The sequence below is a fragment of the Elaeis guineensis genome, chromosome 7 (genome assembly GCF_000442705.2).
Source record: "Elaeis guineensis isolate ETL-2024a chromosome 7, EG11, whole genome shotgun sequence".
NCBI classification, from domain to species: domain Eukaryota; kingdom Viridiplantae; phylum Streptophyta; class Magnoliopsida; order Arecales; family Arecaceae; genus Elaeis; species Elaeis guineensis.
The window spans coordinates 97,897,184-97,914,128 of NC_025999.2; the positions used below are offsets into that span (position 1 = coordinate 97,897,184).

Here is a 16,945-nt window from a genome sequence, read left to right on the forward strand (position 1 = left end):
ATTTGGTCCCGAAAGTGAAGAGGACTCCACATCTGGACTTGACTGGGACTCATCAGTCGGATTCTCTGATCGATCTTCCTGAGAAGGAGAAGCCCTAGCCATGAGAATTACTTTAAAAAAGACAGAAGACTTTAGAAGAAAGAAGAAAAGACTTGAAAGAAAGGCAAAGTTGACCTGAAAGCTAGGAGCGATAATCTTGGGCGTTGGAGCAACAATCCCGTAGAATCCCAGCACCACCAAAGACAGTGAAAAGTAAAAATTTGATTGAGAGCAACTCTATATATATAGGATCCCTCAACGGCCATGATGAGAGTGGTCAAATTGAAGATCCACTAGATGACGACACGTGGCAACATCTGGACCAATCATTGGTCGGACGGTTTGACGCACCTGTTTTAGATTAAACCATGTCACTTCTATCTGCGTGAATAATTCCGACCCAATAACATCCAGACACGTGGAACAGATCTACTTGTTAGAATCATATCATTTGATGCCAAATCGACTTCTCGAAACGACGTCTGACACTGACAACTGATACTGAATCGTCCAATCAGTGTAACTGACAACTGTACCTACCAATACGATAAAATAATCAATCACCCGTATCTCGGAGGAAACGACGTCAAAATCAAAGCTCGATGTGATAGAACTCTCTTCGTCTAATGTGATAAACCACGTGACAATTTACATGTTGGATCACTTTAGACTTGAGAGTGGGGGGCAACTGTTGGGGTAAACCCACCGACCCCGACTTTGGTATCCACGACCTCGACTCGGCAATAGCCGACCGACCGAACTATGACTCCGACTTGGCAATAGCCGACCGACTGAACGCACAACTTCGACGGAGCATGGGCCGAACTGACGACTCGGATTCTTCATCAACCGATTGAACAAATGACACCGACTTATGGCCGGTGACTAACGATACAGCAGAATCATCAACTGACGATCGTGCTTACTACCAAAATACACTCGGCTAATCTGCTCAATATGCCTTAACCATCATGAACGGTTACCGGCCGCACATCACGGCGCTATAATTGAGAAATTAATGACCTACTACGTGATTATGGTCCGATGATTTAGTGCCATAAAATACAAGACCACATCCGACGGTTACAAGAATCTTATCTATAAAAGGGAGTAAGAAAAATAGAACTGGTAAGCCACTTCTGGCCAGAACTCTGCTACTTTGAATATTGACATCTACTGTTTACCAACTTCTCTCTCTAACTTAAGCATCGGAGGATCTCCGCCGGATACAAATCCGATCAGTACGGACGTTGTCTTATAGGTGTTCATTCTCGACGATAGGCAACAGGGAGTTAGCCGCAACATAACATATTTTTATGTAATGAACAATATAAGTGCTTGTAGTTAACCGGTTAATGTGGGCCTAGACCCAGTTGGTAAACACAGAGCAGTATGTTACAATTATGAGCATTTGATTCTAATTGAAAGTCTATGAGCCAGAAGAAGAGGCTCCTCCTCATATTTTACAAGGCTTTCAGTTGATTGATACTCAATTATAATGGTATGTAAATGATCAAGCATCCACTAATTTTTTAAAGTCATGACTACATGTTGTTAGGCAGATGAACTGGCCCGTTGTGAACGCGATTGGATTTGGGCCATGTCTAAAATAGCACCAATGTGCAGCAGTGCCGCAAGCTTTTGCTAAAAAGCCATTGGACATTGAGCAGCCAAAAATGTAGAAATCATTATTATATATATTCTTTACAATCCCACAAAACACTGAGCATATAAAGAAGATTTAGACTAATAATGAGCAATAAAAGTTTAGTAATTTGGTCAACGGGATAAGAGACTTGATAGATAAGCTGACTCAGACTCATCATGATAAACTCCTAGTCGTCAGGTTGTATTTTTGGGTTGTCTTCAACCACAAACGGACGGTGAGTGCTTAAAGAGGAAAAAGTAAAGCAAAAGTAAAGGCTGAAACCATGCCAATAATCAAATCTAATAGAAGGATGAGAGATAACCTTTCTTCCAACTTCTTATCATTACATCCAGTCAGATAAAAAGCAGTTTCTGTGGAACCAAAGTTTGGGTTTGCATAAAACTCGCATCAAAAGCAAGGATGAGATTTCTTTTTTTCAATTAAAGCGAGGATAAGATTTGATATACACAACTTGTATCCAGAAATTATGACTGCTAGCAGAAAGTTTCTCATGTTGGAGTACCCCCATGGGATGGATGCTTTGAATATTTTATCCGCCCTCAAATTGAATAAAACAAGTTTGACCAAAATTAAATCGAGATGGTTTGAATAATGAGTTTAAAAGTTAAAAAATCATCCAGTTTCAATTACAGTATTCATGATTTCCGAATCTGTAATCCAATCCAAAACCAAATCTGAAACCGAATATATCTAATATTTAGTACCTTTAGTATATTTTATATTTTATATAACCTTAAAATATTATATTATAAATTCATTAGATTATATATTATATTATAAAGAATTATGGATGGGATCTTTAATTTGATTAATTATGTATCAAGATTTTGAAATGAATAAAAAAAGTTAATAATTTTTAATTTTGATTTTACGGTTTTTTATTACTGGTGGCAATTATGATTTTTTTTTTAATTTCAAAAATCATTTGATTTCAGAGGCAACAGTGGGTTTTGGCTGAATGAGTGACATCCTTGGTACCACATATCAAACATGGCAAAAGAAAACACATTGGCAAACAGCAGGACCTTGCTTTAATGTTTGTCTCCTCAATGTTTGGAATGCAATCTGCTGTCACTTTTCTTCCATGAATGCTGCTCATGGTGCTATAAATTTGCAGTACATCAATGTTTCTTAGGTTCACATATATAGTTTACGATTTTTCTGGATTCAGAAACTCAAACGAAGGGAAGGAAAATTGTTTTCGAACCCGAACCAATCATTAGAGAAAGATCCACAAATAGTTAAAAATGGACACCGGGGTATGCAACACTTCGGAAGATCTTGAGTAATTGGCATACAAAATAAGGCCGTAGCTGAGGCAAACTAAACGATGAACTGATGTAGGAGGAGGTTATTTACCTCAGTGACATAAAGGAGGTGACCAAAATTATTATAACAGCTTTTATAGTGTGTATATATATATTTTTTTATTTAAAACTGTAATCTTAAGTGACTTTGAATTTGCATTTTTCTTTCAAACAACCGTATCAATAGCGACAGTCTACACCATTTTCTTGTGGGCATCTCCCTCAAATAATTGCTGTATCCAACACAACTTTGCTTTTTGTTCAGAAGAAACATGCGGCAATTGAACTCATGATAGAAGCTGCTATCAATTTGGCTTTGAACGGCTTAATTGGTGTCATGCTGCAAACACAAATCTAAATATTTCATCCCCTGTTTCACTTTGCCACATAAAAAAAAAAAAAAAGGAAAAGAAAAGAATTAAACCTAAACTATTTTTTCATTATTAATTCATCATCATCTATCATGGAAGTAAGTAGCCAATCGTACCAGTACATGCACCGGCACATGTCAAAATCGATGGAGAGTAATTGGACAGAGTTCGAATTGTAACTTCCATTCACAACATCAACCATTGGATCATATCTTGCACAAATCGCAAAGCATCATGGTCCATCTTACAAAATAATGATTTATCATTTTCCATCTGCTAGATCTCCGAGCAGCTATTGCATGGTCCAATAATTGACATCGTTGAAGAAGATCAGTCATTCTTTTATACGAAAAAAATACGATCCTAACTCAGAAATTTCTCATTCTAAGAGGCGGCTGGCTGGATGCTCTTCCAAAAGACAGATAGATGGTGCTACGGTGCGTTCATGACTGGCATCTACGACCCAGTCGGCCCCCAAACATCCATAAATTGACTCAAAAAGCCAAGGTAGCGGTCATTGCGCGCTTGGAACTGCTTTCCATATTCTTTTTGTCCTCAATTGCAACCTTCTGTGAAGAGCCTTACAAGCAGTTCATGGAATACGTTTTTGGGATCGAGAAAAATAGGTCCGAGTCGTCTCTCCATTTGGTTCTTCTCCTTTGGCCCGTCCGCACCTTTTTGGATGATAAAAAAGACTAATGGGTGCGATGCCAGCACTAACACGTACTGGATCCCAACACAACTTCGTAGTTAAGCGTGCTTGGCCCGTTGACGCCTGTCTCACACAAAAAAGTTTGCTTTCTTTCTCCTTCTCCCTTGCTGCTTTCTTTCGTCCAAAGTAACCAGGAGAGGTCGTCACTTTGGGGCGGGGGAATATAGCACGAGGTGGCGTCGTTTCAAGGACAACGAACGCTAACTAGAAGGGCGAGTCAAGTACTAGAAAAAAACTTAAATTATATATATAACTGCCTCTTCCTAAGACAACATGGGCAAGGCAAGGCAACCCCCAAACTTCCCCCTCCCTCCCTCCCTCCCCAAACCATCTCACAAGCAAAGAAAGGAATTGCAGAGAGATAACCTCTCCTCTTCTTCCACTCCTTGTCTCCTTTAAATCCTTCTTTTCCCTCTTCCCCTTCTTTCTCTCTCTCTCTCATGGCTGCGTCCATCTTTTTCAAATCAAGAATAATTCCAATCTTCCTTCTGTTCAATCTTCTCTCTTCAGGTGCTCCCTTCTCATTTTCCATTCATGTAGAGTTCATATCTGTTTAAACTTTTTGAGTTCTTTTCCCATGTTCATTTCAACCTTTCATAGGTGAAAATTATGGTAAAGAACTAGAGTGCTGCTTTCCTTATATGTATATATATAGCACTCCTGGTCTTAATTCTTTTTCTTAATAAACCATGTAAAAAAATATTCCAATTTATAATTTATACTAACTCACATTTAATTATTGTTTTATTTTGCAGAATTTGGCTTCATTCAGCTTGGTTCAACTCTAGGAATCAACTATGGTCAAGTAGCCAACAATCTACCATCACCTGAACAAGTGCTTACCCTCTTGACTTCCCTTAGGATCAGCAAGATAAGGATCTATGACACCAATCCTCAAGTTCTAACCGCATTTGCAAACTCTGGAATCGATCTCATGGTGACGGTGCCGAATGAAGTAGTTGCCCAAGTGACCGATCCTCGCCAAGCACTACAATGGGTCATGACCAACATCAAGCCTTACTTCCCTGCCACAAAAATCTCCGGAATTGCAGTAGGTAATGAGGTCTTTACAAGTGATGACATGGCCCTCATGTCGAACCTCGTCCCTGCAATGGTTAGCATCCATGCAGCTCTCGTCCAGCTTGGCCTCGACTCCTACATTCACCTTTCCACTGCTAATTCTCTAGCTGTGCTTGAGAACTCCTATCCCCCGTCGTCTGGGTCATTCAAGCCAGAACTTGCTAGCCTACTGGTGCCATTCCTTCAATTCTTACAAGAGACAAACTCGCCATTCTGGATAAATGCATACCCTTACTTTGCCTTCAAGGGTGACCCCAATAGGGTTTCGCTAGACTATGTCTTGTTTAACCCTAACCAAGGGATAGCGGACCCTTACACAAAGCTACACTATGATAATATGCTCTATGCCCAAGTTGATGCAGTGATCTTTGCCATTGCCCGGATGGGGTGTGGAGGTGTGGAGGTTAGGGTGTCCGAGACGGGGTGGCCTTCCAAGGGTGACCCGGATGAGCTTGGTGCAACTGTTGAGAATGCTCGGGCTTATAATAGGAACTTGTTGCTGAGGCAAATGAGGAACCAGGGAACTCCTTTGAGGCCCAACCAAAGGCTGGAGGTCTACTTGTTTGCGTTGTTTAATGAGGACATGAAGCCCGGACCGACCTCGGAAAGGAATTATGGGTTGTTCCGGCCGGATGGTACCATGGCCTACAACTTAGGGCTTGGTAGACTAATGTCTACTGCATCCGTTTCCCTCACTTCATCTGCTACTCGGGTATGTCCGACCTTTTTTTCATTTTAAATGCTTGTTTCTTTTCATCTTATGGTTTCCTTCCCTGCCTTTTCTTTTCCTTCTCTTTCTTTTCCCTTTTTTTCCCCCTCCTAATCTAATTTAAGACAATTGGAGAGCACTAGATGATTAGACTTTTTTCTCCTATTTAGGAAGCATTTCTACAACAAGATTGGTTTTAAAACCAGAATTTTACTTTGTTTGATGCGTCATTAAAGACGCAACATTCTATTAGCATATACTAGTACTGTGTTGGCGCCGAGCTATATGTACGTGGACTACATTTACGAGAATAGTAATGTAATTGTTGTAACGCCATTATTTTTTCCTTTTACCAATAAAGTATGAGGGTATTTTTATCGTCTTATATATTTGGAGGAGATGCTATGTATAATGCAAAACGTAACATTTGAGGATCAAAGTTATAGTGTGAAATAAAACAGGATTGTTATGCTGCTTTTGGTGCTCCAAATTTAAAAAAGAACCATGGCTGCGGTATGAAAGTATTCTATCAGAAGTATATTCGGCAATTATTATGTGATAGGTGGCATAGGAGGAACAAAAGTAAGACATGTAGCGCCATCACTCACCGAAAGCATGCTATTCTTGTTTCATAATGGAAAAAAGGGAAAAAAAAAAAGCTACATGCTAAAGGGAAAACCATCCAGGCCAAGATTACATTTTCACCCCAAAAACAAGTGCAAGAACCATACAATTTTCAGCTAAATTTGTTGTTTATTCTATAAATTGAGATATGAAAATTATAACATGGTCCTATTCCTCTTAAAATTAATGGGCTATCTATTATGACTCAGGGGACAGGGAAGGAACTTGGCAGCTCGCATTGGTACTGGATTTTCTTATTCTCATTGACTTTCCAAGCTTTAGTGAGGATGGCAATCTAACAAAAGGGCATTGGTTTCATGTCTTTGGTGTTTTTCTTTTTACAAGGAAAATGGGCAGGCCATGAGCCTTCTTTTCAAAATTCTTTCATCCTTGAAGGTCTTGGGAGGTTTCCAAGCTCCAAAGAAAGATGAACAAATTCAGGTAAGGGTCCTTATCCTATCACCTTTATCTATCCAAAATACCAGAGGAAACAAACACCTTAGGATTCCTTGCGTTTCCTCTCATAACATCAATTCACTCCAAAGCGTAACAAAAGAACTCCTAGGCAATTTGACAAAAAGGTAAACGAATGAGGTCATTTATTTTTTGTACCAAAAAAAAAAAAGTTTGAAGAATTTGTGACACATTGTTTGGTCTATTTCTATTGCAGGGAAAGCAAGACAAAGTATGGGCCGCTTTGCGATGTGGAACGCACAAAGGCGACTGTGTAAATTAGATCTGGATTCCACCTTTTTTTTCTTCCCCTAATCGTCCTCAGCCTTGTATAATACTCTAATTAAGGATGTAGAATGGAGGAAAAGAGAGGGATAAATGAATAAATAATTGGAAAAAGCGTGGACACGGTTGGGTTAGGTGTGCTTTCTGTGGCCTAACTTTATTCCCTGGCCAAAATTGCGGGCATGGGATCCAATGCCATGTGACTATGTGAATCTCCCTTATTGTAAAAGATGAAATGACCTTGGAGTTTACCACTGTAGTTGAATAATTATTCAAATTACTGATTCCTGTCTTAGTAATGGGTTTTATATGTGCTGGCCCACACTGTGGCTTCATCAACATATGTTAGAATATCAGTCTCTAGGTATTGGTACAAATGGTTGAAGCGTAGAGTAAGAGCAAAATAGTTGTGACAACATGCTTTCCGAAATATTTGGATTTAAGTGAGACAAAAATTAGGGTTCTAGTTCAGATATAGAGAGGGGTGAGGTTTTGGGATTTCTGAAGCAATAGCTTTTCAAAACGTATGGAGCAACCAAGCAAGAAACATGATGCATTTAGCACCAAGAATATACAAATAAGGATTAAATTATCATCAACTAAAGTTTATTTGTAGGATGTTTGGTTGGGGAAAATTGGATTCTATAATAAAAATGTGAATGGATTATTCTAATTTTAACTATCTAAATAGGGGAGTCGTATTCCTATTTCAATTCCAAAAGAAATGGGAATGCTCCAGTTTTTCGCACCTCAATTTCTACTCTTTTATAGTATTTAAATCCATTTTGATTCTAATTTTAATTCCAATATCAAAGCAAAAAATATTGAAAATATAATAATTCTGACTTTCATATCAGTCCATTTCGATTTTGATTTCAACTGTGAAGCCAAACACATCCTTAATGTACTTTGATTTCCATATTTATGAAGAAAAACTCCTACTTATTAGAAAAAGGAAGAAGAAAAACTCACGAAAAAGTAGCCAGGAAATGGTTAGCAGACTATGCATGTAAGTCACGAAGGCCACCCAATTTGAACCATGATCAAAGGACTAGGGTTTGGCATTAGATTTGTAGAGTGCTTTGAACGAGAAGGCCTATGAAAAAAGTGAGGCCATACCACTTGCCAACAGTGGTCATAAATGCTATATTCTTTTAATTTTTTTTTGATAAATCTAGATTTGCTATACCAATCTACTATAAATATATCAATGAAAATGAGAAAATAAAATATCTAACGAATCAAAAAAATATCTAGCAGTCCACAACACGGTCCTTCTATTCTATGTTCTTCCCAGGTTACTAAAACAAATCAAAAAAAATATCTAACAGTCCGCAACACAGTCCTTCTATTCTATGTTCTTTCCAAGTTACTAAAGCAGCTTTGCTCTAGATGCAAGTTTTATGCTCATGGTTAAATTTTAGTCCAATACTTAAAAAGTTTTGGATCTTAGTATTAACAACAGTCACAATCCAACTTATGAGCTTGTCATCCTTAACAAATGTCCCCGCCTCATCCATCACAATAACAGCATATTATGTAATTTGGATCAAAACCTTATAGATAGCCGAGGACAAAAGCTTCGGAGGAGATGAATGGTCATACACTTGGGTCTGGACCTAGACCAGGGACCTCAAGCGACTTTCCATACACCCTAACGGCTTGGAAGGCGGCCCGGGTCCTGTACCGCCACTGGCCCAATCGCCTACGAGGAAGAGAAACAGGCCTTGCCGGCTACCGCGAAGCTACCTTTGCTATGGTTATAGCGTCTACATATTGAGCTATGTGCTGCCCTGACCCAATCCATTAGTGCCGCAATCTACACATAGATATTGAGCCACAATCGCATTATTCATCGACATGTTCAGAATGTTACAAGAGTTCATCGGTCTAGTTGCATGGCTATAGAATGTGACATGTGCAATATATATAATATGAGATGCAATGTTGGGCAGAGGCCGACTTACTAAATCGAATACGAGAATAGGTTATTAGTTCTTTATCTCATTCTTGATCATATCGTAGGTTAGCAAAATAGATGGATTGTCTGTAGTCCGTACTTGGCCAAAGTTGTGTGCTATACAATGTTGGAACAGTTATCAAACCATGAGAAAAATATTTCACCTCCTAATTAATTGTATTAGATGATGCCTGGAATCTTTTCATCGCAACCAATATTTTGGTTTATAACTGCATCGGTGTGGGCACTAATTGTTATGATATTTACAAATATCATCTCTCGTTAATTCCATCAATATGTATTGACATGCCAAAATATTGAAAAAACATATTATCAGCATGTCATTCAGCTTTTTTCTAATTTTTATTTTGTCATGTTTAGTGAGATGCATCGTCCAACGTGTTATCTACATCTCAAAAATAATTAGTCATTGGCCAATTATAATAAAATAGCTGATAATACTATATTTATTTAATATTTTATTAATCACTTGTCTCTTGATACTTGGAGATATCATAGTTAGTCGCTTGCCCTTCACTTAACATGCCATATACAAATAGTTTATTGTTGAAATTAAGTATTTGGAGAGAAGATTCCATCTCTCCAGCATAAAATCTCATTCCATCTTAGAGGGGTCGGCTAAGAATTGAGAAGATTTGCAGTTTAATTCTTATCAATTTATCTAGTTTTCTAATATAAGGATCATTTATTCTGAAGAATATTTATTTCGTGCTCAATTACTTGTAATCTCTTATTTCATACCTATATTTAGCTATTTCCCCATCCACTAGTTATTACCTTCTTAGTTTTTTTTTTTTTTTTTTGCCGAATTCTCATCCTATTGGATTTTATGTTCGTTTACTAAGACAATCCAAATCTATCATGATCGACTTAATTGTATTGATCGATGCATTTGATTTGGCATGCTAGTGACCCAATCAACTACTAGTACATTTTTAAAACAAACAGGACAATATATCATATCATCAAATGGTCCTTCGGGATTGAGCATAAATCCACACAAGAAATCTCCGTAGTAGCTTTTGAAGGATCATACGATGCCCATTTACAAAGAGAGCCGGTAAATCCTAAGCATCCATTTCTTACATCTGCCTGCCATCCTGTCTCACTTATTTGGCATGTCTTCCATCTCCTTCATATAAATAGCAACATCAGAAGGCTCTCAGTCTTCCACATCACAAAGAGTCTCACAACACAAGCTACCCTCTAATTTGAAAGCAATCCAATTTTGCCATCCAAACCATGGCCGAGAAAGAGGGAGGCATTGTGAAGAAGGGCCACGAGGAGGGCATGAAGCTGGCCCTCTCCCTCCTCCAAGAGTTCAACCTCCCGCTGGGCCTCCTCCCTCTCGCCGACGTGATCGAGGTGGGCTTCGTTCGGAGCACCGGCCATATGTGGATCGTCCAGAAGGCGAAGGTGGAGCACACCTTCAAAATAGTAAGCAAGCTCGTGAGCTATGCCACCGAGATCAACGGCTACGTCGAGAAGCACCGCATCAAGAAGCTCAAAGGGGTGAAGGCCAAAGAGCTCCTCCTCTGGCCCCCGGTCAACGAGATCACCGTCGACGACCCGCCTACCGGAAAGATCCATTTCAAGAGCCTCGCTGGGGTCACCAAGGCCTTCCCGGTGGAGGCCTTCGCCGCTGGTCAGTAGAGGGGTTCTGGCGGCCTCGAATGGTCATAGTAAAGTGTGTGTGTTTTTTTTTTTTTTGCTGTTTATTTGCTTGGTTTGCGTTATTGGGTTTGCCTTGGTGCTACCCCTTCCTATATATTGCTATTTTTATGATGTTATGACCAGAGATTTGAAATGAAAAAAAAAGAAAATAAAAATCTCGGTGGAGGCCTTCGCCGCTGGTCAGTAGAGGGGTTCTGGCGGCCTCGAATGAGTCATAGTAAAAGTGTGTGTTTTTTTTTTTTTTTTTTTTTTTTTGCATGTTTATTTGCTTGGTTTGCGTTATTGGGTTTGCCTTGGTGCTACCCCTTCCTATATATTGCTATTTTTATGATGTTATGACCAAAGATTTGAAATGAAAAAAAAGAAAATAAAAATCTAGAGATTAGGCAGGTCAAATTCTTATGAACCACTGCTGCAAAGCCCAATCTGCTACTTGGTTGCTCTCGAAGTATGGAGAGCTCAATAGAGGTTTCATAAATCACATATAAATGGGAAAAATTTTAATCCACCCGAGTCTGCTATGCTGCTTGGATGCAAAATTAAACACAACAGATTTCAAGCTACCCACAATGCAATCTATATAATAAGAGAGCAATACACCCAAGTCCAACAAATTAATATCGAGTGAAGTTTATATATATATATTACACCGAGGCAGGTCAAATTAATGCTATCAGCTCATATTATCTGCGTGCGGAACTATCAATTGTTTTTGATGTTTGAGGAGAAAACTTGAAGTTTGCTGGACATGACTATCATGATTTAGCTAGAGAGTGACCGCTTAACCAACATACCATGGATTGACTAATCACGAATTCCAGCTGCCCTTGTCACCATTATTATTGGATCTGTGGCACTTGATCAAACACGTGCCGGGATTAGGATGTCACACATATTCTGGGCACCCAACTTGCCTGCTTATTGGTCGACTAGTTAAGCATCCAATGACTGTGGTTGTTCTTTCGTAAGGGCTAAGCATTGCTGCCCGTCCATGAGTCAAACCCTTGATAGGTGCCACATCATCAGATCTTTAAGACAGATGACTGTCAATATGAAGCAAGAATTTAGATCATCCATTATTACTTTTTAAAGTGGCCTCTTTCAAGGACTACCATGTTCTTCCTCTTCTCCTGCTGATAGAAAGATTAAAGGGCACCTTGTCCGCATTTTGTCCGAGCCTAATTGACCCTAAATGTGGTCGCATCCTTTGAAGAATTGGCTAGAAAGTGAGCTTCTCATGCCAGGTTAAGGCTCAGAGGATTTCTGAATTAAGTAGCCTGAGAAATGATTATTTCTAAACTCTCAGCTAAATAATAAGTTTAACACCCCACATGCATGGCAATTTTTTTTTTTTCTGTAGTTATCCCTATGAAGTAACATGATGCAACTTATATCAACCTTATACAATTTTGTTAACACTCGGTTCAAGCCAAAAATGCAATATTTCTTCTAATGTTTCAAGCTTGCAATATACATCGTCATGCCTACAGACAATTCATGTAGTAGGCTCATCGATCCGGCTCTTGTGCAGCTGAAATGCTGGATTCACCCAAGCTCCACAGCCGCATTGCATGCCTGCCCAGTTGAATGAACCCAAACGTGCCTGGCAGCCCAAGCACCAAAGCTTCTCTTCAACATGGCCTTCTTGTACTGCACACAAATTAGGGATGGCATGTTAAAATATAACAGCGTACAATGCCTGTTCTGCAAGCAATGAAAAAAGACAATGGATGCCATGCCTACCTGCTTGCATCCACTTCATGGGCTCCACAAATATTGAGGAACATTCAGGTTTCTTGTCCCTGTCCAAGGGGTCACCTCTTTTCTTCCATTTGAAGCATCGCTCACCCGCTCCCTGTTTGTGAAGAATAACATGCTCTTGAATAGCAACAATCCTGCTGCATCTTTTGCAGCGATAAATGGTTTGCGGTTTCTGATCAGTTTCCATATCCTGATTGCAAACTTCCACTATGTCAGCTATAATGAATATATTTGGTGGAAACTACATTCACATGGATGATGTAAATGGTTAATGTACCATAAAAGTTGTTGATGAGATTAACTTATAGATAAAGCAAACACTGAATAGAAGTTGAATTTATTTAATTTGTCTGTGCACCAGAGTAACTCCAGGATCTGAACAATTCAACTCCAAGGAGCAATAAAATGCAACAGGTAAGCTAATTCAAGAGACTACTGCTTGCTTTTTCTTGAAGAAAGCAATGATCTAAGCTTACTGTTTACAGGCGTCCAACTCAACTCCCCAGCGGCATCCTTCTCCACATGGCTTTTGATATCCCCAGCATAGTTTTAGTTTTTAAGAAAAAAAGGAGTGCCAGGCAAAGCACAAAACAGCAAATGCCTCAAGCAGACTTCTCAATATTTCAGGGAGACGTACATCCACCATCAATCAATCGCAGAAGCCTTGAATAATACGGATAGATATAAGAGCCCATGGAATGGATATAGATTAATTAGTAGCACATTTTCCACATAAAAATGCTGTAAAAGATTTCTCATTACTGCAACCACCAAATATTTGCCATAGGAGACAGCTGATTGTCAGCAGCTCCCTCCAAGTTGTTGAAGAAAGAAAAAATTGATTTATGTTAAATAAGTTTTAAGTGCAGTATGACTTCAGATCTATTTGATGCGATAATCAAGCAACTGAACCCAGGGTTTACTGAGATCCATCAAGTTCCATGAACACTGTCCCCTGCCATAAGCTAACTAAAAATTAAGCAACAAGCTTTAGCAGTGAAATAGCATCCAAGCAAGAAGATGTCTTATTGTGATATTATGTTAGAAAAGGGATTATTGTCAAGGATATAATTTCATAAACTATGAGCAAACCTGTAAAATTAACCCAACCGCAACCCCCATGAAAACAGGAGAACGCTCACCTAGAATCAGGGAGAGTATGGATGGTAGACTGTTAAGGATCATGGTCACCAGTCTGGAAGATTATAGCTTATGATCACATTGACATGAAAACATGTGAGTTCGAATTTTTTTTTCCCACATATAAGAAGATTCCTCTTTTGCCAGATTTCCAGGCAAACAGAGATACAGCCCACTTTTGTATTTTTCCAGTCCATTTCAAGGCTCCACTGACTTCCACTTTCAGGAGTCGGTAGTGGTAAACTTACAATAATTATAGCAAACTTACAAGAGGAGGTATTTTTATGGTCTAAACATCCGTAGGAATCTCGTTGTAGTTATTTCTAAATGCCATGCATAGATCTGATAAATTTCAGAACAAAATGTTTCTGAATACATCCATGTTCTTCTGCAGAGATTTTTGTAACTCAGCGTCCTAGACCAGCCATGCTTGATAACCGGACAAGAAATGAAGGGATGGTTTACGCTTATCTTTAAGGAATGCATACAATGTCTGCAATTGTCCTAGCCATTCAACTTCCAAATTTCTAAAGTCAGGATGAAGGCTGTGATGCTTTCTCATAACCTACATGATGGCTTGTAACTTAAGGAAGCACCAATTGTTCCTGGTGCTCTTAACCAACAAACATTAAACATTCCAATATTAAGCAAAGCTTAAAAAAAAAATGGGGAGTGGAGAAGCAATGCCAAAAGGATCCTTCTTATGGAAATCTTGAATTCATCATCCTCAACTCCTCTTGTGACCTCCAACATCAGCATTTGTTGCTTGAGGAAAAATCCAATTGGTTAAGTATTCAGGCATATTCATTCACAGCCATCAGGTCTGATGAAGGACGTCACGTGTCTCAGAAATAGCTTTAAACTAGCAAAACACAAGTATAATGAACTCCAGATGTAAAGTCATTTCCTCTATTCTTTATTTCCAAGTCGGCTGGTCTGATTATAATAAAATGACAAGCAATTAAAAAGGAACATTACAAATTTTCCCTTTTGTATGCTTCTATGATGAAAATCAAGAGAAAAGGTAATAGCAAAAGCATATGGTGGCTGTCTTGATGGCAATAGTGGTATTGATTTTTTTAGCACATTACAATAGTGATGCAAATTTTGATGGTAGTGGCAGTAGCAAGCGGATGGCTTTACTGATACAGGTGGTTCAGCAATGATGCTGGAGTCATGCTTTTCTTGATGTCAAGGTTCAAAAAGCCTCAAATCGTCTAACCTACAAACGCTTCATTGCTTATATACCAAAGTCGATACAAGCTCGTCTCCATCTCTATCTGCTGAGTGTTGCACTTTTAGGTTCGCCATTCAAAGGTCTTAACACAGATTATCAATCAAATAATTTGTAGGAATTTGGTTTCCCGTAAACTCCTCAACAATAGTTAAAATATTGTCAATAACCACTAAAACTAAGACCAGCCTATACAGAATTAGATCCAAGGACCGATTAATTTCTGGTGCATTTATACTGGCCTAAGGTTTATGGTGTCATCCTCATCCTCGCAATAAAAGTTCTTGGATAACAATCAGAGGCACCAAGCGTTGTAAATAGACCAGGAAAATAGTTTTCTTTTCTATCTTTTTCTCAAACTCATGACTCCCGAAGGACATATTATAAGTTGTTTCCATGAGAGTGTCGTGTATAAACCACTAGCCAGCTGAAAGGTTCATCCATGGGTTTCTTGTAGATAATTGTGAAAATCGAAGTCTTATTTGGAGATTTTCCTCGTTATTACTTTCTAGTTCATCACTATTAATATCACAACACTGGCTAACCGCTTAACTTCAAACACAAATCACACGGTAACCTTGCACAAAATCAGGTAACAACGACAACAAACACCATAGGCAGTTAAAGAGAGGAGAGTAGCCTTCAAAAGCTCCTCGCTACCACATCAAGAACATTTTCAAGAAACCCTAAGTCACAATTCCCTCAGATTCTAGCGTAGACGAATATTAATTAAATTTAAAACCGGAACAAAGATGATCAGTATAGATAAAAGCAAACACGTAGAGACTCGCATTATATATTAATAGATCAAATTCTCCTAAATTGAACTTGTGGATAACCTTTCCTACATTGGTCCTCTACACGTAAGACTTGTTTGGAAATGCTATTGGGTAGAGAAAATTATAGACCAAGTCCATATCAGAGTTTGTTTTATAATCAGTGAACATTTTATTGAAAATTATCATGCATAATGTCACATGGTGCCATCGGCAGATGGAATTTGAAATATGATGCTAACATTTGCACAAGAACATCTTAGAGGGTAACTAACAAATGTTAGGTGTATGGTAGCTCATCTACTAACACATTAGCTTGCATTAATTAGAGTTACAAATGAGTTAGGTTGATTTGTGAGCTGACCCAATTCCAACCAAGGCCTAACTTAACCTATTTCTTAGAATTTGTTGGACAAGTTTAAGTCAAAAACAGACAAAAGGTTTAAAAAATGGGATCAACTCTCGATCCAAAGTGGATCTAATCCAATTCAAGCGACGCATCAATAGGGTCTAATATGAATCAAATACCAGATGGCCCAATCCAAATTAGTTTGCCATGAGAAGACTCTATCCAAATAATCACTTTAGTACCCATGAGACCTCTAGCTTTCACCCCAGTTTTGAAGTTGGATATCAAGGCCATTTATTATAGGTTGAACGTTTAATTAAGATCGGACTTTATTCTCATTATTATTATTTTTTGCTTGGTGTCTCTGATGTAATGATTTTTTTTTTCTTTCCATACCACACTGGTATCTGATCTAGGCCTAACACGTTTGAGAATTTCTATTTTAATCTATTCAACCCAATCTTGTTGGATCCGGATCCAAATCCTCGATCCGAAAGGAAACTAGCTCACATCACCGCGTTCTTGCTGCCTCCTTGACCTGACTAGGGTAATACTAAAGGTGCAAATGAGTCGAGCCGAATTGAATTACGAGTGATCCTGATCCAATCTTGTTCCTTGATCAGATTTTATTATTGGATCTAGACTCAATACAATTAAAAATCGGATTGGATCTATGATCAAAAAGTCTGTCCCATTGGATCTTTTAGGTTAGATCGGATCCATATATAATCCAATCTCAATCTAAAAAATTTGGATCTGGTTCGGATCCAAATTCTAATCG

General features: G+C 38.7%; 3 protein-coding genes across 5 annotated transcripts; 2 read left to right on the forward strand and 1 right to left on the reverse strand.

Moving 5' to 3' along the window:
- Nucleotides 1–4,425: 4,425 nt before the first annotated feature.
- On the forward strand, nt 4,426–7,529 carry LOC105048186 (glucan endo-1,3-beta-glucosidase 11). Of its 3 annotated transcripts, XM_029265490.2 has the most exons (5): nt 4,426–4,608; nt 4,854–5,890; nt 6,721–6,752; nt 6,857–6,952; nt 7,182–7,529. In XM_029265490.2, the coding sequence occupies exons 1-4, from the start codon at nt 4,539–4,541 to the stop codon at nt 6,873–6,875; spliced, it is 1,158 nt and encodes a 385-aa protein (XP_029121323.1). In that variant the 5' UTR covers nt 4,426–4,538; the 3' UTR covers nt 6,876–6,952; nt 7,182–7,529. The 3 variants fall into 3 exon arrangements, with proteins under 3 accessions (XP_029121323.1, XP_029121322.1, XP_073116529.1); XM_029265489.2 differs by having other exon boundaries at nt 6,721–6,952; XM_073260428.1 differs by having other exon boundaries at nt 4,603–4,710; nt 6,721–6,952.
- Nucleotides 7,530–10,374: 2,845 nt separating this feature from the next.
- LOC105048185 (uncharacterized protein At5g01610) lies at nt 10,375–10,900 on the forward strand. The gene has a single exon (XM_010927402.4). The coding sequence runs from the start codon at nt 10,473–10,475 to the stop codon at nt 10,881–10,883; it is 411 nt and encodes a 136-aa protein (XP_010925704.1). The 5' UTR covers nt 10,375–10,472; the 3' UTR covers nt 10,884–10,900.
- A 1,499-nt stretch (nt 10,901–12,399) lies between these two features.
- LOC109506051 (probable inactive dual specificity protein phosphatase-like At4g18593) lies at nt 12,400–13,360 on the reverse strand. The gene is made up of 4 exons (XM_019851542.2): nt 13,303–13,360; nt 13,024–13,040; nt 12,648–12,906; nt 12,400–12,554 (listed from the first exon to the last, which is right to left on the reverse strand). The coding sequence occupies exons 1-4, from the start codon at nt 13,358–13,360 to the stop codon at nt 12,400–12,402; spliced, it is 489 nt and encodes a 162-aa protein (XP_019707101.2).
- Between the last annotated feature and the right edge of the window lie 3,585 nt (nt 13,361–16,945).